Source organism: Babylonia areolata, chromosome 6 (genome assembly GCF_041734735.1).
Source record: "Babylonia areolata isolate BAREFJ2019XMU chromosome 6, ASM4173473v1, whole genome shotgun sequence".
In the NCBI taxonomy this organism is placed as follows: domain Eukaryota; kingdom Metazoa; phylum Mollusca; class Gastropoda; order Neogastropoda; family Buccinidae; genus Babylonia; species Babylonia areolata.
Window position 1 is genome coordinate 3,613,986 of NC_134881.1, and position 27,500 is coordinate 3,641,485.

A 27,500-nucleotide genomic window follows, 5' to 3' on the forward strand; every position below is an offset into this window, starting at 1 on the left:
TACACACGCGCATCTTTACTGACACACACGCACACGCACGCGCATACACACACACACAGAGGCACACGCGCATACACACACAGGCACACATACAATTACATACACACGCACACACACCACACACTATGCTCACATACACTCACCAAGAAAAACAACATATCATTTCTATAATCAGCTCTGTGATTGAGCCGAAACACACACACACACACACACACACACACACACACACACACACACACACACACACACACATCACATGACGAACAGCATCAATACGTTCAGTAGTTTCCCCGACGTGTGTACATGTCCCAGAAAAGAGGACCACACTGCCCTGGTCGGCATGCCTGTCCCATGCCATGCCACAATGCCCCCTGTGTGTGTGTGTGTGTGTGTGTGCGCGCGCGCGCGCGCGTGTATATGTGTGTGTGAGTGTGTATATGTGTCTGTGTGCCGGTTTGTTTATTTGTGTGTGTGTGTGTGTGTGAGTGAGTGTGTGTGTGAGTGTGAGTGTGTGTGTGTGTTTTACCACACAGCAGTTCTGCTTCTCAGACGGGTAAATATAGGCACTGGGTCTCTGGCTTTTGGCACAAGCTGATTCTTTTCTTGTTCTATCTTTATGCGTTCAGTGTCAGTTTCGGTGACTATTTCAAGGTGTCTGTCAGATTGAGCGTGCCGACTGATTCATACACGCTACACCACATGTGCTGTATATGTTGTTTTTAACACAAAATGAATAATTCTTTTTAAATAATAAAAAGAGAGCGGGTTACGGAACTTCGCATAACCTAACTCGCCGGGCAGACCATGAGACCCTAACTCAGCTTTTGTGTAAAACATCACCATGAAATGAAATAATGATAATGGCTTACAACATTTTAACTCATAACTCAGTCAACTCTTTGATTGGGTCACGAGTCAAAATTCACTACATGTCAGTAGCCACTAGAGCTTAAAACGCTACGGCCAATGAATAATATTGTCAAACTGCACGGTCGGCCAATAGATGATAATCAATTGTCAAACTGTTGTTTTCTTTTAGTTTTGTTCAAATTGATGAGGTAATTGTTGTTGCTGTTGTTGTTGTTGCTGCTGCTGCTGTTGTTGTTTAATGGTGTAGTGTGTTTTTCTGTTTTATCCTTGACCTGGTTCCAGCTCCGGAAATGATTCTCGCACTGAGCAGGGCTATAAACAGCAATGATGATTTAGTTAAACTTGTCTGATTTTCTTCTCAGTCTTTTTTTAATTACTTTTTATTTATTTAAACCCAGTGTTGTTTTTATCATGCTAAGCGCAAAGATATACTTTGAGACGCGTAATGAGAATTGTCACCATATCACATTATCCATGTATTGCTTAAAACAAACATGATGGCCGGTGTGCTTTATATTATCTTATTCTATTTATTTACTTGTTTATTACTGGTATTATAATTCGTATAAGTATTATTATTATCATAGTTTTGATGCAACAGACACGGAAAGAAACGACACCTCTTCATATTCTCACACGGACAGACAACTATTTTTTTCTCAGTCCTGCGAGTTGACAGAAACACCTTTCTCACCCTGTTTATTGACCAGAATATTTTGTTTATTTATTGTTATTATGTAACCATAACGTAGGTCAAAGGTGAACCATAGGTCAAAGTTGCAACGAGTGCTGCCAACAACGAAACCAACACTGCCGCAAAATTTCAAAAATTCCCAGCGATAAATCAAGTGGTGGAATTCAGATCACAGCAACCACCCCACGGAAAGACCGCACGTGAAGTGTGCGAAACTCCAGCGCGTGAAGGGAGACACCGATGATGCACGCGCCGCCTCGCGCATGCGCCTCCCTGGAAACTCATGCTTGAGCAGACGAGACAGAGAGCGGGAAAGGGAAAAGGAAGGGTAGATCTGAGCAGACGGCACCAACAAGTCAACAGAAGCGGAAGATTTCAAAGCTCGCAGACGACGACGCTTTTGACGCCTGCTTGTCGGAGGGGTGGGGGGTTACTCGGTTTGTGTTTTGCCAGCAGAAGTGGATTACTGGGTTGAGAGGTGGCTGTGGGGGTTAAAGTGAGATTCTGTGGTACTGAGCGGTTTGAAATGAGCTGACTGTGCGCAACTGAGAAAGGGTAAAAGAAGAGAACAGATAAGTGGTACAAGAACTGTTCGTTGCTTGCACAGAGGAGGAAGAGGTATATGAACAAGGACCACAAGTTGAGAGACGATGGACAAAATTTACGCATCGATTCAGGAAAAGACCAGCAGGGTAAGTGTGTGTGTGTATGTGTGTGCGTGCGCGCGCTTCTTGTTTGCGTGCGTGCGTGTGTGTCAGGGTGTCTGTACATTCGTGATTTACATTTATGTTTGTGCAGTTATTTTTGTGCATTTTTGTACATTGTGTGTGTGTGTGCTCTTGCTTGCTTGCGTGCTTGCATGTCAGGTTGTCTGTACATATGTGATTTCCATTTATGTTTGTGCAGTAGTGCATTTTTATACATTTATGTTTGCCAGTGCAGCTCAGTGCCCTCGTTCCCCTCATCGTGCCTTTGTTTGTTGTACGTACTTTTCATTCTATCAGTGTTTTAAAAATAAATTAAGGCAATTACCGTCAGACATCTAGTACCATTTGAATATTGTTTGGCTTTTTGGTTTGTTTCTAAGCATATTCTGCATTTTGTTCCCATGTAATGAAAACTGAATGCTCTATTTCACTTTAGAAATGTGTCAAATTATTTATTTCATCGTCAATTATAAAAAAATATAAAGATAATAGTTGACGTTGGCGAACGGACTATACTGCTTGCAACCCTCTGTGTTGGCATCTGAACTGCTTTTCCTGTAATACTATAGTGCATGTTTCATACGCTTTACTTTTGAAAATCGATTTCTATCGATATGGTGAAAAATAAAACCCACATCTTTTCATGAAACCACATGTCTCGCATTTCTTTTCTTGGACTCCAACTACTTAACAATGTTACTTTTATGTTACTTTTTTAATTTCTTAAATTATATTATGATCTCATAATGCCCATAAAGAAACATGTACAACATTGTGTGATATTTCCATCTTTGCTCAGGTCCTCTCTCTTTCTCACCACTCCCCCTCTCTGCCCCGCGTTTGTCATGACCATTCCCTTGGCAAAACTTGTACAGTGTGATATGTTCTGTTGGAGACTAGGATGATATCCAGTCATTCATGCATGCTCTGTCTCTTTCTCTTCCGTGTCTCTCGCCATTTGTCTGACTTCTTTTCTCTCCTCTGTCCCGCTTCCTGTCCCAGTGTCTCCTCTCTCTCCCTCTCTCTCTGTCTCCCTCTGTCTCTGTCTTTCATTCTTTCTCTGTATCACTCTTTGTTTCATATTATTTCTCTGTTCTTATTTATTTATTTATTTTATTTTATTTTTTTCTCAATGCTTCACTAACGCGTTGGGTTACGCTGCTGGTCAGGCATCTGCTTGTCAGATGTGGTGTAGCGTATATGGATTTGACCGAACGCATTGACGCCTCCTTGAGTTACTGATACACTGATACTGATCTCTGTTCTTTCTTTCTCACTCTCTCATTCTTTCTCTGTCTCTGTTTCATATTATTTCTCTGTTCTTTCTTTCTTTCTTTCCTTCTCCTCTCTGTCTCTTGCTGTATCTCTCTCAATAACTCACACTCTCTGTTTCATTCTTTCTCTCTGCCAACCCCCACCCCTCACCATGAGAACAGAAGTACTGACTGTGAAAAACATTGCAACTTGCTGCTGGAGACCAATAGCTTGCTTGCTTGTGACTTCATTGCTCAGTGAATTAAAGTTGTTCCCGCATCGGGCAGAACTTCCTGCAGAATAATTATCGCGGAGACAGTGTTTGTGCCTGCCTGCGTTCGATAGCAACACTGACTGTAAAAATACCCACTGCACTGTCCAACACTGCGCCGGGGGCCTGGGTGGTTTGAGTGTTGTCTGTTCATTCTGGCGAACATGTTTGTGTGTGTGTGTGTGTGTGTGTGTGTGTGTGTGTTCTTTCTTCCTTCGGTCTCTCCTCTCTCCCTGTCCCTCCCCTCCTCTTCACTTTTCTCTCTCTGCCCCCTCTCACTCACACACCACCCTCTCCCTCTCACCCCTTCCCGGAGTAATCTGCTCGCGTGATGATTTACAGACCTTCGCACAGAATCGTTTGTCAGAGAAGGTTATTTATGGATAGTCATCACCCACACTTACTGGCGTGGTGATTGAAGTACTGCAAAGCTATCAGAGCTGATTTTGGTGTGTTTATTCCGAAAAAAAAAGGAGATGAAGATTAATTGCATAGTTTAAGAGGACGCTTGTTATCAATATCAAAGAGATGTGCTGGTAGTTTGACACTGAATGTATACACGGTGTGGGATGTACGAGCACGGTATTCCATTTCTGGTAGTGTGACACACACACACACACACACACACACAGAGAGAGAGAGAGAGAGAGGTTGTGAAGGTCACCGGCACATACACAGAGGAGGGCTGGGGGGGGGGGGGGGGGGGATACAATTCAACATGCAAATGGAATACATATTTCGCTCGTCCAAACAATATAGCCTGCATTGTACATGGGTAATCGACAACTGGAGAGAGAGAGAGAGAGAGAGAGCTGTCGATTGACTGGAGTGAAGAATAGTGAGAAGGAGAGTGCGTAACTGACTGAAGTGAAGAAAGAATGGCAGTGTTAAAGACTCACTGAAGAAAAACTGGGGTGGTTAACACAAACAACAACAACAACAAAAATAAAATAAACAACATCAACAACAAAAGACTCAGAAAAGAGAGAAAGGTGCAGCGTCAACTTAAGGCCGGAGATATGCAGAAAGACAGTGAGACTCCAAGACTAAAACGTACAGGATACCTGCCAAACACATTTTTGGCATCAGTGGAATTCCTAGGAAGTTTCTCGCGAACCTTTTGCTTCTGTCCATTGTACACTGGCGCTGAGGGCTGGCTTCTTTGGAAATCCTGCTGCCTGCAGTAATTGCCGCCGGCAGGACTAATGCTCCGGAACTGTGGATTGGACTCGACAGGAGAGGCAGGTACAGAGCTTCAGGCTGTTCCACTTGTCTTGGTCTTGTGTGTTTGCTAGTTGAAAGGGGAACGTGTGGGTTCTTTCTGACAGTGACACACACAGACACACACACACACACACACACACACACACTCTCTCACACACTCTCTCTCTCTCTCTCTCTCTCTCTCTCACACACACACACACACACACACACACACACACACACTCACATTATTATTATTATTATTGCTACTACCACTACTACTATTAGTACTACTACTTTTATGATTATCATCATCATTATTATCAGCATCATCATCATCATTATAATTATTGTTACTCAGTATTATTATCATCATCAGTAATATTGTTATTGCGATCAAGAAACCATAATCATCGTCTTTAAAACATATAATTTTAATGTTAATCATTTATCAATCGATTACCAGCTGTCAGAGTTGCTGTGTTGTATTGTTCCTCTTTTTCCAGTTCAGTAGAAAAGAAACCAGCCAAACAACTACTTCAACTACTGCTACTACTGCTGCTGCTGCTGCTCCTCCTCCTCCTATTACTACTACTACTTCTGCTGCTACTACTACTACTACTACAAACATCTCATCATGACCAGGGCACGAAATTTAAAAACTAATATTTTCAGAATGTAAAACCACCAGGTGATGATGCTGCGAATGGTGTGGGAAGCCTTCTCTCTCTGTGTGTGTGTGTGTGTGTGTGTGTGTGTGTGTCTGTCTGTCTTTCTTTCTCTCTCTCTCTCTCTCTCTCTCTCTCTCTCTCTCTCAAAACATTTGTTCACCTGTTCGAATGAACAACTCTCTTGGTGCCGTCCACGGCTGTAGCACGTGCGGCAAGCGAGCACTGCACACGGGGCCCGTCGGTTCTTCCCTTGTCTTATCCACGCATTATCACCCACCAGACCAACACTCCGGTGCCAGCGGGAGAGGGGAGAGGGGGAGAAGGCATCCGGCTCGGGGGGGTGTGTGATTAGTGTCGCGAACCTGCATGGAATTCGAATTTATCGCTTTCCTCCCTAGTTACGTTATCAGCGAGACCACCGCTTCGATCAACGTTAATTCTTGGGTTTTGATGTAGGTATCTCTACCATCCTTCTCTATTTTATTTTATTCTAATCTGTTTTGTTTTATTTTATTTCAAGAAAAAGATTCATGGATTTTGTTATAGTTTTTTTTTCTGGATCTGTACTCCTACTTCCCGTTCCTTCCTCCGCGGTATGTAGTGATGTGTTTCAGTGAATGGTTGAATGGAAACATCTGTGAATACCGTGTAGACTTACCGATATGTTTCCATTTTTCTGTGTCGAATGGCACCTGCCTTTCATAAACTGGCTGAGGGAATTGAGACCTGGTGACATTGTTTCTGGAGGAAGGGAAGAGAGAGATGGGGAGGTGGTAGACAGAGACACAGAGAGAGGCAAAGATAGAGAGAGGGAGAGAGGAGGTGACAAAGACAGTGAGTGTGTGTGTGTGGGGGGGAAGGAACGGATCTGGGAGACAGGGAGCAAGACGCAGTGATGAAAGTCAGACTTTCGTGTGTGCGTGTGTGTGTGTGTGCGTGAGAGAGGGAGAGACAGAGAGAGAGAGAGAGAGAGATCAGGACCCAGGCATCGGTCACGATATCCTACCAGACTATGAACAAACCACATAAATTGCAGGAACGAACCACCTGAACAGTAACTCACAAACGGCAAGTGAATGCGTTAATTGTCTGTCGTATCATCGTGCACGTGCTGAACGTACGTACCTTCATCACAAACTCATCATCATCATCGTCGTCATCATCATCACCATCACCATCATCAACCTAATCACCTCCACCACCAGGGACCGATGCTAGGACAGAACCGTTGAAACGATTACAGGGATTTGCGACATACATCAATGGGAAGATGTATAAACGGACAGATAGACATATGGAATTACACAAGAGATGCAAAGCTGAACAAGAATAACAATACTTTTTTTTTCACTGTTTAATGTTGAAAATGAGCTAATCAGGAAATATATAAATCGAAATATACACACTTGAACAGATAAAATCAAGAACTGGATAACTGAATGACTTACTAACTGCCTTAATCAGTGAATGAATAGAATGCATACATGAATAAATTGATGCGCGGGTAGATTAAAAAAAAACACACACACACACACAAAAAAAACCAGAAGAAAAGGATGAATATGCCATGTCTTGTGATGTACAATGTATACATGCTGTACGTGCGTGACGTTCAAGCTGGCTGTCAGATGTGTGGTGTGTGTACAAATACGGCAATGATCTGAGCGGGCAGTAATGGATGAGTCATATCGTTTGTCCTCGACGCCACGCGATCAATAGATCATCATCACCACACCTGTTCGTGTTAATTTTTGTGGTTGCTCGGGCTATCCATGTAGGACACACACACACACACACACACACACACATATATATATATATATATATATATATATATATATTGGGGGGGGGGGGGGGGGGGGGGAGGTTGGGGTGTTGTTTTTTTGTGTGTCTCACTGTCTGTAATATATATATATATATATATATATATATATATATATATGTAGAGAGAGAGAGAGATCCTACATGGATAGCACAAGCAACGCCTCTCTCTCAACCACCTGTTCTCCTTCAAGGGGTGTTACTGCACGCACACCTTCAACCACCTGCTCTCCTTCAATATACATACATACATACATACATACATACATACATACACACGCGCGCAGTCACGAACTTACGCATACACACAAACACACATCGTGCGTTCGTGTGTGTTTGTGCGTGCGCGCGGGTCACGGTACGTGCGTGCGTGCGTGCGTGTTTGTGCGTAGTCGCGCGCGCGCGCATGTGTGTGAATGTAAAAGTAGGCAAACATTAGCTGATTTTTTTTTTTAAACCGACCATTTCAATATACAATTTTATTTTTCACCTAAGATTTAGAAGAAAAAAAATCCTCCGGCTAAGCATACATGTCGACGAGAGAGAGAGAGAGAGAACGAAGCAGATTATCTGTTCTCGTCAGGAAAAACTGACTGAGGGCAGGTTATTCATCAGGTGTGCAGACGCCCTCTCGGCTGCTACATCTGTGAAGAAGGAAGCAACAGGAGATTACGTTGTTGCAGTTGACAGGAATCTCTCCCTTCCCTATCTAACATATGCTTCTGTCAAGGTGTGAGGCAGCCATCTACCTTACATAGGGGTGTGCAGCAGGTGAGGAAGAACTCACAACCAAGTCTCGGGCAAATTTGCCGTGGATTATGAAAAGATAGCCTACCCATATCTCTTGCCACCTGCATCAAACCCACACACGTTTACCTCCTGAGAAAGTTGCTCTCGCTTGAACTCGAGAATTTTCTCTTTTTAACCATTCTGTTTTAGTTTATTTTGATTTTTCTTTCTTTTCTTTTTTTCAATTTTTTTTCATATAGTCAGTCGTGTCCGACTGTGACCATCTGAACAGCAGAGGAGGCAACTGCTGTTCCGACTATTTGGGCTAGAATTTGATTATAGTGGAGAGTGTCTTGCCCAAGTTACATCCCCACTCTCTTGGCCAAGAGGGTTTTAGGACAGTCGGCGTTGGGATGGTTCCCAAAGGCCATCTAGCCCCCAAGGCTGCAGCACTAAGAGCCAGTGCAATTTTGCCTCCTAGTTTGAGAGTCATAGTCCTTCACATAAGACTAAGCTGTAAACGATTTCCCATTGACTGGAGAAACCATTGATAGTACAGCTCTGTTTGCTGTTGGCCCAAATGTAAACTTATGTCAATCTGTGATATAAGCCGTGTTGATATGATAACTCTGTGTTAATGTGTTCGGCTACATACGGTTGTGTTGGAACGATTTAGCGGACAACCTTCCGTCCTTTAGAATATGCAGTATGTCCATTCGTCTGATTCTAGGGCGCCCCACCTAGTGCAGTCTTTCTGGCTGGAACTGAGTAACTTTTTTTTTGTCCTTCATAATCTGAACAGGAGGTTGGTGGGGATAAAGGTGGGATTAGTGTGTTTGTGTGTGTGTGTGTGTGTGTGTGTGTGTGTGTGTGTGTGTGAGAGAGAGAGAGAGAGAGAGAGAGAGGGAGAGCACGAGTTTGGGTGCAGGGAACTGCTTTGGAGTGCGTTGTATAAATGGAGAGTGGATGGGGTGGGAGAGGAATTATGAGAGCCAGCGAAGATGAGAAATTTAAGGGGAATGTCAGGCTTTTGTCATGCTTGTTCATTTGCGCACACACGCGTCTGTGAATATATATATATTGTCTCCATCCTTTAAGTCTAATCATCACACTTGCCAAGCAGAACAAGAAACTATTGCAATGAGAGACGAAACACGGCATTTTTTTCCATTGACTTATTCGCTTTTCCTGACGATTAGTATTCTCGTGATCGCTTACTAAACTGACCATTGTTGGCTGACACGGCGTAAAACACCATATGTTCAGTGCAGTCAGTGAGGCGCGCGTACAGCAGTTTTGTAGACCAGGGCAGTAACACCTATTGAAGGAGAACAGGTGGTTGAAGGTGTGCGGTGCATTAACACCTCTTGAAGGAGAACAGGTGGTTGAAGGTGTGCGGTGCAGTAACACCTCTTGAAGAACAGGTGGTTGAAGGTGTGCGGTGCAGTAACACCTCTTGAAGGAGAACAGGTGGTTGAAGGTGTGCGGTGCAGTAACACCTCTTGAAGGGGACAGGTGGTTGAAGGTGTGCGGTGCAGTAACACCTCTTGAAGGAGAACAGGTGGTTGAAGGTGTGCGGTGCAGTAACACCCTTAAAGGGAAACAGGTGGTTGAAGGTGTGCAGTGCAGTAACACCTCTTGAAGGGGACAGGTGGTTGAAGGTGTGCGGTGCAGTAACACCCTTAAAGGGAAACAGGTGGTTGAAGGTGTGCAGTGCAGTAACACTTCTTGAAGGAGAACAGGTGGTTGAAGGTGTGCGGTGCAGTAACACCCCTTGAAGAACAGGTTGTTGAAGGTGTGCGGTGCAGTAACACCCTTAAAGGGAAACAGGTGGTTGAAGGTGTGCGGTGCAGTAACACCCCTTGAAGAACAGGTTGTTGAAGGTGTGCTGTGCAGTAACACCTCTTGAAAGAGAACAGGTGGTTGAAGGTGTGTGGTGCAGTAACACCTCTTGAAGGGGAACAGGTGGTTGAAGGTGTGCGGTGCAGTAACACCTCTTGAAGGAGAACAGGTGGTTGAAGGTGTGCGGTGCAGTAACACCCTTGAAGGGGAACAGGTGGTTGAAGGTGTGCAGTGCAGTAACACCCCTTGAAGGGGAACAGGTGGTTGAAGGTGTGTGGTGCAGTAACACCCCTTGAAGGGGAACAGGTGGTTGAAGGTGTGCAGTGCAGGCAACAGATGCTTTGCTGGTTATGTACAGGGTTCACAGAAAAGTTAAGTACCACTGTGGAACTTGCACTGTTTCCTTCCAGGGGGAAGAGTGAAAATTTATTGATGCGGAATTCCCGACAATAATATAATAATGATAATGTACATTTATATAGCGCCCTTTCTCTCTGAGAGCTCAGGGCGCTTTACATGAAAGAAAAATATTACAAGTTACATAAAACGTTCATGACCACTCTTTCTCACCCCCCCACCCCCGCCCTCCTTCTCCCCCCCCTCCCACACACTCACACTCTCCCTTTCCCACTCTACATTCATCCAAAGTGAGCTGACATGGGTGGTGTTGGAGAACAAGGAAGCTGAGAGTACTTATAGGTAGGTTTTAAAAAGATGAATTTTTTCTCTTTTTTTTTTTTTTTTTTTGCTGCCCCATCATCTGCACCGTTTCAGTGGCATTACTCCCACGCCGCTCATTTAGATTCCCCCATACACAGCCACATCCGGGTTCGTTCGTCGCAGTTCCAGCGTCGGCAGTCCACAGGGAACTATCGATGTTAGGTCGCCAGGAGGCCACACACCAGAGGAGACCCTGCACTGCTGCTGAGTCACTTCGGTGGTGTTCAGTGGTGCCTGTTCTGTTTTAACGTACTTAGGACACCACCTACTAAGCCCCCTACTAACGACAATAATGGATTAGTCGCGGAGCCAGACTGAGTGAGCGTCCCTCCCAGAGTGGAGACCGCCACCACGTCCCTCAAACAACAGCCCCCCATGAATCTGCCGACATTGACGACATTGACAGGACTCACCCCAAGCACGGAAGTGGAGGGGTATCGAAACTGAGGTCACCATGAGAGCAGGGCATGAAAGGCCACAGACTTTGAGACTATTTTGTTTATATTGATGACGATGAAGGAGCAGGAGGATGACGATGATGATGACGATGTTGCTATAGAGGTCCATTTTGGTTTGGGACTGCGTGACAAGGCTGTACTCTACGCTTCCTGTCATAATGATATCCCGGCGTTAACCAGGCCCGAGAGATACAGACACTTGCAGTGTTGGTCAGGTAATTAGAGCAACACACCCAAAGACGCATCCTTGAAGCGGATGACACTCGACTGTGTGGTCCCAGTCTCCCCATTTAAGCCCACAGCACACTCAACTCTGGGTAGGAGCCGGCCACGGGCCGAAAAACCCACCTCCGCTGGGATTCGAACCCGCGTCCTCCCAGCCGTCAGTCCGCGACGCTAACCACTTCGCCACGGCGGTTGGTAAAAAAAAAAGATGAATTTTTAGTGATGAGCGAAAAACAGAAATAGAATCAGGTGCGCGGATATGATGAGGAAGGTTGTTGCAGATGTGAGGAGCAGCAAAGAAGAAAGAACGTTCACCATAGGTTCTTGTATTGACACGAGGAGGTGTAGAGATAGAGTATACAGTAGAGATAGAGTATACAGTGGTGTATGCAACTGATGTGCACAACTTGGGAACATAGTTTTAGTCTTGAGAGCATAGTGAAATGTTGCTGAATGTCCTAGTTTTTCAAACTGTTCATGGTACACATGTATCGTAAACAGCTGTTATATATTATTAAGCAGTCTGCATGATTTAACTTATCTCCCATTTTATATATATATATATATATATAACTTTTTATATGAAGTAGTCTTTGACTTGTGAACCACGTATATGCATTGCCATTTGACAGCATGCATGTTGTTGTGCGCCAAGCGCTAGGTACATGCCTAATGCCTTGTCCGTGTTTTTAGGGTGTGGTGTAGTTTATTAGGTGGCAGCTTACTTTCACTTTGCGTTATGTTATTATATAAACGGTGTGTGTGTGCGTGTGCGTGCGTGCGTGTGTGTGTGTGCTTGCTTGTTTTTTTTCTTATTGATAGTTGCTGGTGAAATTTGTTATGTGTTTTGTACTGTTGTTGGATAATATGACGGGATGCTTTCTGTTTGTTTCTGTCTGTCCATCTGTCTGTCTGTCTGTTTCACCATGTATCTGTCTTTGTGCGTTGGAGCGCTCTCTCTCTCTCTCTCTCTCTCTCTCTCTATATATATATATATATATATATATATATATATATGTGTGTGTGTGTTTACTTGTTCATGCGCATGTATATGTGTGTGTGTGTTTGCTCATAATATATTGATTTTGTCAAATCATTTAAGAAATACGAACAGCCAGAATAATCCGTCTTTTTTGCTCGTGCACACGTTTGTATATGCGCGTGTGTATGCACGTGCATGTAATGCATTTATGTTTGAGATATTGATTATGTCAAGGTGGTGATAAATAGCAAATGTCCATTGCTATCCGCCATTCCGTAAAATCCAATTACTGTGTTGCTTTTTTTCACTTGCTTTGACGTCATGGAGCACGAGGAATGAATATGATGATAAGGCCTGTGTATGGTCTCCCCAGAGAGTAAAAAACACATTTCTGTTTTCCAGCAAACAGAACGGTGTGGCATTCATCTTGTTTGGCGTGGACCTAGATTTCGCTTGAGAAATTCATTTCTTCCCAGAATAGCCTCCCTTGCCTGCCCTTCCTTGTCGTTAGTTTCTACAGTTTTAGAGCTTTATGCATGCGTGTGAATGACTGGTGCGAAAGCGCTTTGATTTGTCTCTGCACAAGGTTCAGCGCTATATAAATACCATTATATATATATATATATATATATATATATATATGAAAAGCAATTTTATCCAGTTCTGAATTTTGACTTATGTACTTTTTTTTATCCTCATAAATCTTTTATGGTCACGCATTACGCAGAAAGTTATGGATACTATATCTGGCAGATAATGAGACGATGAATCATAGAATGTGCGTCATTTCAACATTTTACTTCATCACAAAAGAGCTTGTCCCACTATGCGTTTATTGTTGTGTTATATTGACTTGCGTAGTATTGTATTCTGTTTTTGTGTGTATTGTGTTGTGTTGTGTTTCAGTCACACAAGGTTTCTCTGTGTGAAATCCGGGCTGCTCTTCTTGGGAAGAGCGCGATATCCTTTTTTATTATTTTTTTTTCTGTGTGCATGCATATAATTATTATGCCAGCTGGTGTACCAATCAAGTGAGCTTTTCTACAGAATTTTGCCAAGGACCGCTCTCTTGCTGCCTGTGGGTCCTACGTGAGTGAGGTCCACGCTGTATAGAAGACCTCGGTTTATCGTCTCGTTAGAAACACCAACACCCAGACCGCCATTCGTCTAGTGGAGGTGGGGGAGGTAAAAATCTCAGTTCTTGACGGAATCGAACATGGACCGTTCGCTTTCTCGTCGGATTGTCTACCTGCAGGCCACTGGTCCACTTATTGTCTTCAGAATAAATCTTTCAGTCTGTCTTGCTCAGCCAGCCAGAATGGAGACCCGTGCTTTGTTTGTATTGGTATTTGTATTTGTATTTGTATTTTGTATTTCATTCTATCACAACAGATTTCTCTGTGTGAAATTCGGGCTGCTCTCCCCAGGGAGAGCGCGTCGCTACACTACACCGTCACCCATTTAATTTTTTTTTTTTCTGCGTGCTATTTTATTTGTTTTTTCCTATCGAAGTGGATTTTTCTACAGAATTTTGCCAGGAACAACCCTTTTGTTGCCGTTGGTTCTTTTACGTGCGCTAAGTGCATGCTGCACACGGGACCTCGGTTTATCGTCTCATCCGAATGACTAGCGTCCAGACCACCACTCAAGGTCTAGTGGAGGGGGAGAAAATATCGGCGGCTGAGCCGAGATTCGAACCAGCGTGCTCAGATTCTCTCGCTTCCTAGGCGGACGCGTTACCTCTAGGCCATCACTTCACTTATGTCTTTTCAGGGTTCTGTTCGCGGCAATTGCTTCTGTCATTTCCCAGATAATAAATCATCCTGACAGGAAGTCGACAGTTTTCGACTTGGCAGTTTGTAGGCATTTTCGTCAGGCAGCTTTCATTGCGATGGCTTCTGTGGGTGTTGCGCTGGACCTGAATTAAGAAAACAACAACCTTTGATGATGGTTTGGTGATAACCATTGTGGTAGTGGTGGAGGAGGCATGGCGGTGGTTGTGGTGATATGATTTTATCGTAATAATGATGGTGGAGGTGTAGATATTGTTTGAAAATGTAGTGACGAAGAACATAATTATGATGGTAATAGTGGTGCAGGAATTGGTGTTCATGATGACGACGATGATGATAATGAAAGTGGTCATGGTGATGAACTATTCATGATGGTGGTGGCGATGACAGCCATGATGATGGCAGGTGATGATGGTGGTGATGATGTGACTTCTGTAAACCCCCGTCACTTCTTATTTTATTGTCTGCTTTTGGCCGCCCTCCAGCGTGAAGGGCAATTTAGCTTTTGCAAATATCTTTAGACAGTTTTTGCTGAGAATGGCTCGAATGTGTGTGTGTGTGTGTGTGTGTGTGTGTGCATGCGCGCACGTATGAGTCATCATCTTGTATTCTTCGTAAGCTCCCTAAGCTCATTTGAACTCCATACGCTGCGCACGTAATCATTGCTATCCTCCAGCACAGTCGTTCCACCACAGCCGAGCGAATGGCCCCTTCCAAACACGGATAGAAAACGCCGACGGGAACTCCAAATGAAAATTACACAGCTGATTGGATCAGGCTGGATGATAACTCACTTGGAGAGAGAAAAAAACCGATTTGGGTGATTGCGGTCCTGTGGGAAAGCACGGGTTGGGGGAGGCGGGGTGGTGGTTGGGTTCGAGGGAGGTGTGGTGGGGGAGGGGGGCCAGGGATGGGAAAGCTTGTGGGGGGTTGCGAGAGAGAGAGAACAAGAGATGGTGTGGAGGATGAAGAAGGGGACCGGGGGGGAGGGGGGGGGGGCGTAGGGATTGACGGAACAGCGCCGCGAAACGAATGCAGATGGAAAGATGTAAAAAGAGGTGTGAGGAAGCGAAATAAGATGGTGTGTAAGAGACACACACACACACACACACACACACACACACACACACACACACACACACACACACACACACACACACACACACAGAGAGAGAGAGAGAGAGAGAGAGAAAAGCGTCATGGTTTAATGGAAAAAAAATCGTTCGTTTAATGACAGTACAATACTGCAATAAACTCTTAAAAAAACAAACAACAACAACAAAAACAAACAAAAAACCCCTCTAAAATACAACAAGCAGAAGCTTGTCATGCTTACGCTTGAAATTCGGATGGCCTTATCTTGTCCAGTGTCCCAAACATTAAGAGGGAACACTGTTTGGCACAGTCCACTGAGATGATCGGGGAGAGGTGGGGGTGAGGGGTGGGGGCTCCATCCATCTTCAGTGTCACAGTGGTGCTGGAGTAACAATTGTGAATGTGCAATCCACTTATCAGCTCACTCTCCGTAGTCGGGACAGGCTTCCCAGATAAGTCTGGCATACGTCAGAGCGAGCAAGCGAGAGAGAGAGAGTGGGGGGAGAGGAGAAGGGAGAGAGTGAATGCGTCTCTGTGTATGTGCGTGTGTGTCTCTGTGTGTGTGTGTGTGTGTGTGTGTGTGTGTGTGTGTGTGAGCATTGATTCTGTGTATGTGTTTCTGTTCGTGCAGTGGTATGCATGCACGCGGTCCAAACGATCTTGTTTTCGTCCTGACAGAAGCCAAGCATGTGTTTGTATTTGTCTGTCTTCTGAAGCAGTGAAGAATGCTCATAAACAGAGAGAGAGAGAGATTGAAGAGCAAGACAGGAAGGCAAATATCATTCCTTAGCACTTAACACAATACACAGGAAAAGCGAAAAGATAACAAAACAAAATATCCTTATTCCCAGCACAACCAACCACCCACATGGAAAAATAAAACTATGAACATGTCAACAAACTCGTGACAACAGCAAAAGAAAAAGGTGGGAAGAGAAAGTGTGAAAAGAGGGCTGGGCGCGTCACTGCTTTAACGATTAACAACTTTTCTCTCACTCGGTCTGGATTCTTACTACTTCCAAACAGCAGACACGTTATCTGTCTGTCTGTCTGTCTGTCTGTCTGGCTCTCTCCGTGTGTGTGTGTGTGTGTGTGTGTTTCCTTCTCTTTCTCTCCCCCCCCCTCTCTCTCTCTGTCTGTGTCTCTCTCTGTGTCTCTCCGTCTGTCTGTGTGTGTCTCTGTCTGTCTCTATCTCTCTGTCTACCTCTCTGTCTCTCTCTCTCTCCCTGTCCGTCTTCCTGTCTCTGTTTCTGTCTCTCTCTCTCTCTCTCTCTGTCTCTCTCTGTGTCTCTGTCAGTCTCTCTCTGTCTCTCTCTCTCTCTTTGTCTCTCTGTGTGTCTCTTTCTGTGTGTGTGTGTGTGTGTGTGTGTGTGTGTCCCTGTCTTCCTTTCTCTCTCTCTCTTTGGTTTGAACAGGGTTTTTTTTATTTGGAGCATGTCACAATACAACACAGCTATAGATAAACAGTACAACAAGGATATCTTTAAGTCCTGTCCTGATACATGTACATACTGAATGTGACGGATGTCCTCATAGCTAGAAGTTTAAACGTAATCATAAATGAATCTCAAGAAAACTAAGCCGAGATATAAATAAAATAAAACAAAATAAAGAATAAATGCGTGGTGGAGAGAGAAGTCAACAGAAAGAGAATGAGAAGTAACAAAGCTAAGGCACAAGTACAGCACGACAGTCTGACCGAACTTAGCCGACAAAGCAGCGAATTTTACCCCATTTTCTCTCTCTCTCGCTCTTTCCCCTCTCACACTCAATCCTTCTCTGTGTTTCCCATGCCCCCTCTTTTCTCAGTTAATGATCTTCGACAGAAAAAAAAACACCCCAGCTCGTTCCGACACTCCATCTTTCACACTGACTTATTTCGGCAGCCTCTCTTTCCCTGTGTGAGTGTGTATGTTCACTGCTTCGGCAGACATCCCAAGGGAGCCGTTAGTATCGGAGGTTAAAAAAAACAAAACCACCCAACAATCATCAAACCGGGCAAACCGGGCGTATTTTATGTGTTGCTTGTGTGGTATGACTAAAACCACATAGAACGTTTATCATAATAACCTTGGCATTCATTCAAGAACAAGTGATCAGGTATTTTACAAAGTTGTCGAGAGAACACTTGACAGAAATGCCTGACACTATTAACTCTCGTTTCACCGAAATCTGTTTTAGAAAAAGGGTTTTCAGTTAAATCTCTTGGTTGTCACTGGTATGCCCAAGGCTTTAAGTTTAAGAGATCCTGTCGCTGACAGTGAATGTCAGATTTTATGAGAGCCTTTTTGTCTCTGATGTAAAAGCAAAATAATGAATGATTTTTTAGTGCGTGTTCTCTTTCCTGTTCATGCCACCACATTGATGCTACGGTGAATGAAATCTAGAATAAGAAAAAAAAAAGTAAAGAAAGGTTACAACTATTTGTGTGTTCATAAAGAAACCTTTATACGTTTCAGTTAAAAATAATAAAAATGAGAGAGAGAGAGAGAGAGAGAGAGAGTTTGGTGCCGCTTGAACTGAACGAAACCTTGATGATGCAGCACATAAAGCATTGCATCGTTCCGAAGTAGCCAACAACAACTGGTTCTCCGTGAGTGTGTGGAGGAGGGGGTAGAGAAGGTGCAGGGTAATGTGTGTGTGTGTGTGTGTGTGTATGTGTGTTGGAGCTCATGTACGTTTATATGTATTTGACTGTGCTTTCATATCTGTGAAACTGCATGTTTGGTGCGTATCTGTTATGCATGTGTGGGTGTATGTGTGAATGTGTCTTCATGTTTTACATTTATTTGCTTATTTATCATCATTGTTGTCTTATTTATTTATTATTATTATTATTACTACTACCTTTTTTATATTATAATTATTATTTATTTATTTATTATTTTTTTATGTAAGCTTTTTTTTTTTCTCAAGGCCTGACTAAGCGCGTTGGGTTACGCTACTGATCAGGCATCTGCTTGGCAGATGTGGTGTAGCGTATATGGTTTTGTCCGAACGCAGTGACGCCTCCTTGAGCTACTGAAACTGAAACTCTCCGTCGCTGATTTCACACCCCCTCCTCCCGACTGACGTCACTGCTAACAGTATCGCTCTATTCTATTCGTCCTCCTCCGCACTCTCCCCCCCCCCCCCCCCCCTCCCCCCCCCCCCCCCTTACCTCTCTTCCCCAGCCTGTACCCAGTCCCACATTCCTATCTTATCTCCACTGATCATCGCAGCCTGTGGGTGAAAAGTGGGTGAATCCCAGTGGGGTTGTGTCTGAGTGGTCGGCAGGAGACTACGATGTTAGTGTTGGTGCACTGTATTAATAGGCTGGATCTGAGAAGACGTTCTGAGTGGGTTCATGCACTGTCTGGTATATTCTGTGAGGCTGATGGTTTGCTTGGAGAGAGGGGTCGTTGATAGGGGCAGTATTCTTCATGTCCGTATTCTGTCAGTCTGCCTGTCTGTCCTTTTCTCTAGGTTTACATACCCCCCCCCACACACACACACATATCCATCATCTCTCTCTCTCTCTCTCTCTCTCTCTATATATATATATATATATACATACCCACACACGAACGATAAAACAGCTTTTGTGTGTTTTTTTTTGTTTTTGTTTTTGTTTTGTTTTTTTTGCTTTGCGTTCCCCCCCCCCCCTCTCTCTCTCTCTCTGAATTCATTTCAGTTGTAAATAAACTGAAATATAACAACATGATATTATAGGAATCGATTAAGCATAGTTCATTTTGATTCAAACAACATACATCCACTATTATCATCTTACAAGGACATAAAAAGTGGGCACAAATGTATAAAGCAACGCAAAGCAAATGATCTTTTGCGCGAATGTTCTTTCATATTCATCACATTGATGATGAGATGGACATATCCATTTGCACGCAAAGTCTTGCTGTTGAATATGGATACGCCGGAATGAAATCGTCTTGCGTTCCAAGCAGAGGCTATTTTCGTCTGGGTCTCTAGCTAGTTATCGATGGCTTGTTCCGTAGGAAGCCATTTACAGCTGACAGATGAGTGCAGGTTGTATTTTGCCCAGTGATGATCAACTGAGCAGCATGTACAGAGCAGTGAGTCTTAAATTTCAGAATATGTTTATTGCATAAATGTAAGATAGTTGGTAACAGAACATTGTAGTAGGATTGTGATTCCTAACTGCCAAACACAAGAGGTTCAAAGGAATGTTATCAGTATCGGTTTGTTTTTTTTTATTCCACAGAGCATCTTTGTTTACCTGCTGCATGTTTTTGTATGTGACATACACCAGTTCATGTTATCTGTTATGTTAACAAAAATGAATTGATTTCGCTGATAACTGTCAGCTTTAACAATAAAAGAAAAAAATGAGAAAGGAAGGGGGGAAAAAGAAAAAAAAAGAAAGAAGAAAAGTCCATCAATTAAAAAGAAAAGGTCTTCATCCCATCAAAACACTTTGATGATGCAACACATAAAACAACACATCCTGCAGCAAAACAACACAACCTACAGCAAACCACTGATGATGCAACACATAAAACAACCCATCCTGCAGCAATAGACTTTGATGATGCAACACATAAAACAACACATCCTGCAGCAATAGACTTTGATGATGCAACACATAAAACAACACATCCTGCAGCAAAACACTTTGATGATGCAACACATAAAACAACACATCCTGCAGCAAAACACTTTGATGATGCAACACATAAAACAACACATCCTGCAGCAAAACACTGATGATGCAACACATAAAACAACACATCCTGCAGCAAAACACTGATGATGCAACACATAAAACAACACATCCTGCAGCAAAACACTTTGATGATGCAACACATAAAACAACACATCCTGCAGCAAAACACTTTGATGATGCAACACATAAAACAACACATCCTGCAGCAAAACACTTTGATGATGCAACACATAAAACAACACATCCTGCAGCAAAAGACACGAAATTCTCCCGCGTCAGATACACGAAGCCCACCATCCTTTATGACGTCAAAACAGACGTGTCATTCCATCTCATTCGCACTCTGCTGGTGTCATATCCCGCATTGCCCCCCCTCCCCACCCCACACCCTTCCCCTCTCCCCCTCCTCACAAGAAGACGCACGAGAGGAGGGATGCCATATCTACCTGCAAACTCACGCACACTCACACACACACACACACACACACACACACACACATACAAACGCACGTCGCGCGCACGATCATGCGCGCGCGCGCTCAGCAAATGAAAGCTATATTTAGGGGGTGGGGGAACCAGCCAGCTGTGGAAGGTGGAGGGACGATTTGGGATGTTACACCATCGTGTTAGATGCCATGAGAAAGGTACTCATTGCCACATCTCCCCCTTGTCACCCCTCATAACCACAGCCATTACCAAACACGCAAGTCAGTGGGTGCACCGAAGAGGGATTGTATGTGAGTGGCTGGCAAACCCCAGTGGTGATGGTTGTGGTGGTGGTGGTGGTTGTGGTGATGGTGATGGTTGTGGTGGTGGTGGTGGTTGTGGTGATGGTGGTGGTTGTGGAGGTGGTGGTGGTTGTGGAGGTGGTGGTGGTTGTGGTGATGGTGGTGGTTGTGGTGGTGGTTGTGGAGATGGTGGTGGTGGTTGTGGTGATGGTGGTGGTTGTGGAGATGGTGGTGGTAGTTGTGGAGGTGGTGGTGGTTGTGGTGATGGTGGTGGTTGTGGAGATGGTGGTGGTTGTGGTGGTTGTGGAGATAGTGGTGGTGGTTGTGGAGATGGTGGTGGTTGTGGAGGTGGTGGTGGTGGTTGTGGAGATGGTGGTGATGGTTGTGGAGATGGTGGTGGTGGTTGTGGAGGTGGTGGTGATGGTTGTGGAGATGGTGGTGATGGTTGTGGAGGTGGTGGTGATGGTTGTGGAGATGGTGGTGATGGTTGTGGAGATGGTGGTGGTGGTTGTGGTGGTGGTGGTTGTGGAGGTGGTGGTGATGGTTGTGGAGATGGTGGTGGCTGTGGGGCGGTGGCTGTAAAGGGGACAACATCACAGAGGGGGTTCATGGCACTGTTGTCGCCAGTCGGTCGGAATGAATTGGCGTTTCCCTTTGAGTGGGTTTATGGATAAGGGGCAGTTTTCCTCATCCCCATAAAGTGTCTGTGTTTGCTCCCCCCCCCCCTCTTCTCCCCCCCCCCTCTCTCTCTTTCTGTCTCTCTGGTCTCTCTCTAAGAAAATTTGTGTGAATTATTCACAAATACTGTACCCCCTTCAGAAGGGGCTATAGCCTATACTGATTAAACTATTCGAGTTCGAGTTCTCTCTCTCTCTGTCTCTCTCTCTCTCTCTCTCTCTCTCTCTCTCTCTCTCTCTTCCCTCTCTCTCTCTTTCCCTCTCTCTCTCTCCCTTTCTCTCCCCCCTCTCTCTCTCTGGTCTATAGATCTGTCTTCTCTTTCTTTCTGAAGGCTGTATGTGTCCCATTCACTCTGTCTTCACTTTTCATTCTGGTAGGTCCTCCAACCTCCTATTTTTCCATTCATTTTTCGGTTTATTTATGCATTCATTGATGAGTCCTCTATCCTATTTGTTTCCAATATTCTTTTTTTTTCTTTTTATAAGCACTGTTTCGTTTGATAAAGAATACAACTTAAAATTACAACATACAAATTACAACATACCACTCCGCTTTCTCGTATTCGTTCTTTTTTCTTTTCTTTTTTTCTTCTTTTCTTTTCGGTACTTTAAAATTCAAGACCACATTCTTGTCACTATTACTGGTGATGTTTTTTTTGTTGTTGTTGTTTTTGTTTTCTAACACACACACACACACACACACACGCGCGCGCATATATGTATATATATATATATATATATATATATATATATATGTTTGTGTGTGTCCTAGAAAGAATATATATATATAATTATATATATATATATATATGAGAGAGAGAGAGAGAGATTCTTGGTTGAACAGCTGACAAAGTCACAGTGGCCAACTTGATTTCATTTGAGTAAGGACTGATTAACTGGAGCCGTAGCACTTCATATTTTATTCCACCCCCCATGCAGACATATCGTACTAAACGTCTTGAGATAGGTATCTGTTCCACATTCCCGCCATGTCTCAGGCGATCATCGCAGCTCGTATGAACAGCTGGTATGAAGTGCATGTCGGTACGAAAAGTTGATGGGGTACAGGTGGTGGGGGTAGGGGAAGTTTTGGGGGAAAGGGTATATCCGTGTGGTGTGTGGAGTGTACTTGGTGGCGATAGTGGAGCTGGTGCTGTTGGCAGTGGTGGTGATGGTGGTGATGGTGGTGTTGGCAGTGGTGGTGATGGTGGTGATGGTGCTGTTGGCAGTGGTGGTGATGGTGGTGATGGTGGTGTTGGCAGTGGTGGTGATGGTGCTGTTGGCAGTGGTGGTGATGGTGGTGTTGGCAGTGGTGGTGATGGTGGTGATGGTGCTGTTGGCAGTGGTGGTGATGGTAGTGGTGGTGATGGTGGTGATGGCAGTGGTGGTGATGGTGGTGATGGTGCTGTTGGCAGTGGTGGTGATGGTGCTGTTGGTGATGGTGGTGCTGGTGCTGTTGGCAGTGGTGGTGATGGTGGTGCTGGTGCTGTTGGCAGTGGTGGTGATGGTGGTGCTGGTGCTGTTGGCAGTGGTGGGTGATGGTGCTGTTGGCAGTGGGTGATGGTGATGGTGTGGAGTGGTGGTGATGGTCGGTTGGCAGTGGTGATGGTTGTGATGGCAGTGGTGGTGATGGTTGTGATGGCAGTGGTGGTGATGGTAGTGGTGGTGGTGCTGGTGCTGTTGGCAGTGTGTGATGGTGGTGATGGTGCTTTGGCAGTGGTGGTGATGGTTGTGATGGCAGTGGTGGTGATGCAGTGGTGGTGATGGTAGTGGTGGTGATGGTGGTGCTGGTGCTGTTGGCAGTGGTGGTGATGGTTGTGATGGCAGTGGTGGTGATGGTAGTGGTGGGATGGTGGAGCTGGTGCTGTTGGCAGTGGTGGTGATGGTGGAGCTGGTGCTGTTGGCATGGGTGGTGATGGTGCTGTTGGCAGTGGTGGTGATGGTGGTGCTGGTGCTGGTGGCAGTGGTGGTGATGGTTGTGATGGCAGTGGTGGTGATGGTAGTGGTGGTGATGGTGGTGATGGTGCTGTTGGCAGTGGTGGTGATGGTGGTGTTGGCAGTGGTGGTGATGGTGGTGATGGTGCTGTTGGCAGTGGTGGTGATGGTGGTGATGGTGCTGTTGGCAGTGGTGGTGATGGTAGTGGTGGTGATGGTGCTGTTGGCAGTGGTGGTGATGGCAGTGGTGGTGATGGCGGTGGTGGTGATGGCAGTGGTGCTGTTGGCAGTGGTGGTGATGGTAGTGGTGGTGATGGTGCTGTTGGCAGTGGTGGTGATGGTGGTGATGGCGCTGTTGGCAGTGGTGGTGATGGTGGGGTGTTGTGTGAAACGAGGAAAGTTATCAAGCACGAGGGTTCGTGCACCGTGTCAGGTATCGTCAGTCAGTTGGGGGTGAATGGGCGGGGGAGGGAGGGTGCGGGGGGTGTTTTTGCCTCGGGGCGGGTCACTACACCACAGATAGGGGTACTTTGCTTCTGGTCCCTGCTGAGCCATCTGCTGCCCCACGCCCTCCCATCTCTCATCTCTGTCTGTCTGTCTCTGTCTGTGTCTCTTTCTCTCGCTCCCTGTGTGCGGGTGTCTCGGTCTCTGACTCTGGTCTAGCTCTCTGTCTCTCTTTTTCTGTCTGTCTCTCTCTCTGTTCGTGTCAGAGTGGATCGAAGGAACGTTTTCTTCGTCCCTTTCTCTCTTTCTTTCTCTTCCATGCCTCGCTCACTTCTCTCTCTCTCTCTCTCTCTCTCTCTCTCTCTCTCTGTGTCAGTCTCTCTTCTCCCCTCACTCTAGAGATCTTAGCCTTTCTTTGCTCTTCTCATTCTTTTTTCATTTTTCCTTTATTTCATTGTTTGCCCCCCCCCTCCCCCGTCCCCCTTTCTTTTCCCCATTTATTCACACGTCCATTTCCCAATTTCCCTATTGTATTTCTCTTTGCATAGTCTCCCCCCCGTCTCAGTCTGTCCCCCTGTGTGTTTCTGTCTGTGTTTCTCTGGTTGTCTTGTTATGTTTCTCCTTACCTTTATTTATTATTACTATTAGCATCATCATCATCATCATCATTATTACCATTATCATTATTATTAGTGTACTGCTTACAGCCCTCTTCTTGGCTTTTCGCCCTCTTCGCCTTACCATTCTCGCCATCGCACATAAACATAATACAACCCGCCTACTATCCATTTTCGTCACCCGGACATATCATCTGGATGTTCACAACTCACTCCCAGCATCATCCACCTTCTTCCTTCCCTGTGGCGGGGATTCCGATTAGTCAGACCCATCATATCCCACGCCTAGCTGTCAGCCGTAAATCAGTCGCTATCACTGCAGAGCAATCAGGTCTGGAGAAGGGGCCGGAGGGGACGTACGGTAATCTTATCAACACCACAGTCACCACCACCAGTGAGTGCCAGCCCTGGCTGTGGGATTGATGAAGTGAGCTGCAGGCCTGCACTGGACCCCGATTCAGCTGGTCTGGAAGTGCGGGAAGAGATGGGGTGTGGAGGTGATGCCTGTGTTGTTGTTGTGGGCATGAGGAAGTCGTCAATACGTCCGGTGACCCCAGGGTGCAGGAAGTATGTGGTAGCAGTCTGGATGGAAGTCTTGGTGGATCGTTTCTCTTCTTCCCGTCCAGGTCTCTCTCTCTCTCTCTCTCTCTCTCTCTCTCTCTCTCTCTCTCTGTATCTCTCTGTCTGTCTGTCTGTTTCTCTCTCTCTCTCTCTCTCTCTCTCTCTCTCTCTCTCTTAGAACAACGGCAGATGTGTAAGTCGGCCAAAGTGCTAATAATTTTTATTCTTCACCGTTGGAAAATAAAGATTCATTCATTCATTCATTCTCTCTCTCTCTCTCTCTGTCTCTGTATCTCTCTGTCTGTCTGTCTGTCTGTCTGTCTGTCTCTCTCTCTCTCTCTCTTTCTCTGTGTGTGTGTGTGTGTGTGTGTGAAGGGAACGGCGGGTGTTGGGTGGATGTGGGAGCAAAGGGGGTAAATTTGGTTGGGGTATCTCTTTGTGTATTAAGTGGGAGGGGATTGGGGGTATGTGAGAGGGTAGGGAAGGAGTGGAATGGTGTGTGTGTGTGTGTGTGTGTGTGTGTGTGTGAATAGAATGGTGTGTGTGAATGTATGTGCATGTGTGTGTGTGTCAGTGAGAGAAGGGAGAAAGAAATGGTTGTGTGTGTGAATACTCATTAGCGTGTTTGTGTGTATGTACGTGTGTTTCAGACCAGCTGTCGATTCAGATCCTCTAAAAATGTGATGCTGTTGACGTCTGTAACCCCGATATATCAGTACAAAAACAACCTGGGATTCCCTTTCGCCTACACATCCCGGAACTTCACAGCGAGTATACACTGATGCTTCTTTCCGGAGTGCATCTCAGGCGAAAGGGATGCGTGTTTTCTTCTAATCTTGCACTAATGAACCTCTTCGAGATGAGACATGAAATGAAAGATTTAGGTTTGAAATTTTTATAACAGGATGTAGCATACATCTACCCTGCGCATGTTTTCGTGAGCATTCCTATTTGCTTTCCTGTTCTGACAGGGATTTTGGTAAGTTAAAAAAAAAACCCAAAAAAACATATAAGTTAAAAAATCTGTTGGGCCTCTGGAACTTTTTTTTTTAATTATACAGGGTCTCAGGCTACTTTCAGAGGGTCGCTTTAATGCTGGACATTGTGACCTAACTTTCATCGCTAGCCACATACAAAAGCAAGCACGTGTATTCTTCTGGTCTTCATCGCCTGGGTTTCTGGACGAACAAGTGGCTGAGGGAAACAGCTTTTCGGAGCAGATGATCCTTGCGTCAGTCTGAAGCTCCCGTACAGGATTTTGACTTCTTTTTTTCTTTCTTTTTTTAATGTGTTCATTCTAGATATTTTAGGACGTCCCAGAGATTTGATTTGTTTATCTATTTGTGTGTTTTTGTTTGTTTGTTTTTGCCTCAGTTACTTGCAGTCCATTGAGATCTGCGTTAAGTTATTTGGTGCGCGTGTGTGATAGTCAGATGCTGCAATATAACTATTCCCTTTTGGCTAACGCAGCTTCTCTCCCCGTCCCACGCACCCTTCTCTCTGTCTGTCTGTCTGCCTGCCTGTCTGACTGACTCTCTCTCTCTCTCTCTCTCTCTCTCTCTCTCTCTCTCTCTCTCTCTCTCGTCGTTTTAACCGACGTGCTGATGAAGCGTATTGGCGTGAATTCTTATGGACTTTCTACCTACCTGCCTGCCTACTTACGTGATAGTCAGTCAGTCTGTGTGCCTGCCTGCCTGCTTACGTGATAGTCAGTCAGTCTGTGTGCCTGCCTGCCTGCTTACGTGATAGTCAGTCTGTGTGCCTGCCTGCATGCTTACGTGATAGTCAGTCAGTCTGTGTGCCTGCCTGCCTGCTTACGTGATAGTCAGTCTGTGTGCCTGCCTGCCTGCTTACGTGATAGTCAGTCTGTCTGTATGCCTGCCTGCCTACTTACGTGATAGTCAGTCAGTCTGTGTGCCTGCCTGCCTGCTGCAAACTGTTAATCCGCCTGCCGATGTACCTCCCTACATGCTTTCTGTCAGTCAGTCAGCCTGCATGCCTGTTTGTCTGCCTGCATGCCTACTTACCTGTTAGTATGTCTGTATGCCGGCCGGCTTACCTATCGTCAGTCTGCCTATCTACCTGCCTGCCTTTTAGCCAGTCTGCCTGCCTACATGCATGCCTGTTTACTTGTTAGTCAGTCTGCCTGTCTGTTTGCTTGTATGCTAACCTGCCTGCCTGCATGCTAGCCACACTGCCTGCCTGCATGCATGCTTACTTGTCGGTCAGTCTGTCCGTTTGCTTGTATGCTTACCTGCCTGCCTGCTTACCTGGTAGTTAATTTACCTGCCAGCTGCCCATCGTTTTTTCTTTTTTTTCCCCCTTTTCCCCCCTGATCGTCCGTCTGATAATCAGCAGACGGCTCACGCTGACTGGAGTTGTCAGCAAGTCTGTCTATTACGCTAATCACTCCGGCATTTTCGGCATTCCCTGGCTGTCTGTACAGTCTGATGATGTATCTCTCTGCATTGTTGCGCAGGGCGGTGGCAACTATTTCACCTGTATCCGTCCTGTGG

At 45.1% G+C, this 27,500-nt stretch overlaps 1 protein-coding gene across 1 annotated transcript in view; it reads left to right on the forward strand.

The window, feature by feature from the left end:
* Positions 1–2,109: 2,109 nt before the first annotated feature.
* The window catches only part of LOC143282657 (four and a half LIM domains protein 2-like), a 189,824-nt gene continuing 164,433 nt past the window's right edge, over positions 2,110–27,500 (forward strand). The window contains exon 1 of the mRNA XM_076588313.1: positions 2,110–2,256. Coding sequence (XP_076444428.1) covers positions 2,215–2,256 — 42 coding nt within the window. The 5' untranslated portion in view covers positions 2,110–2,214. The remainder of the gene's footprint in view (positions 2,257–27,500) is intronic.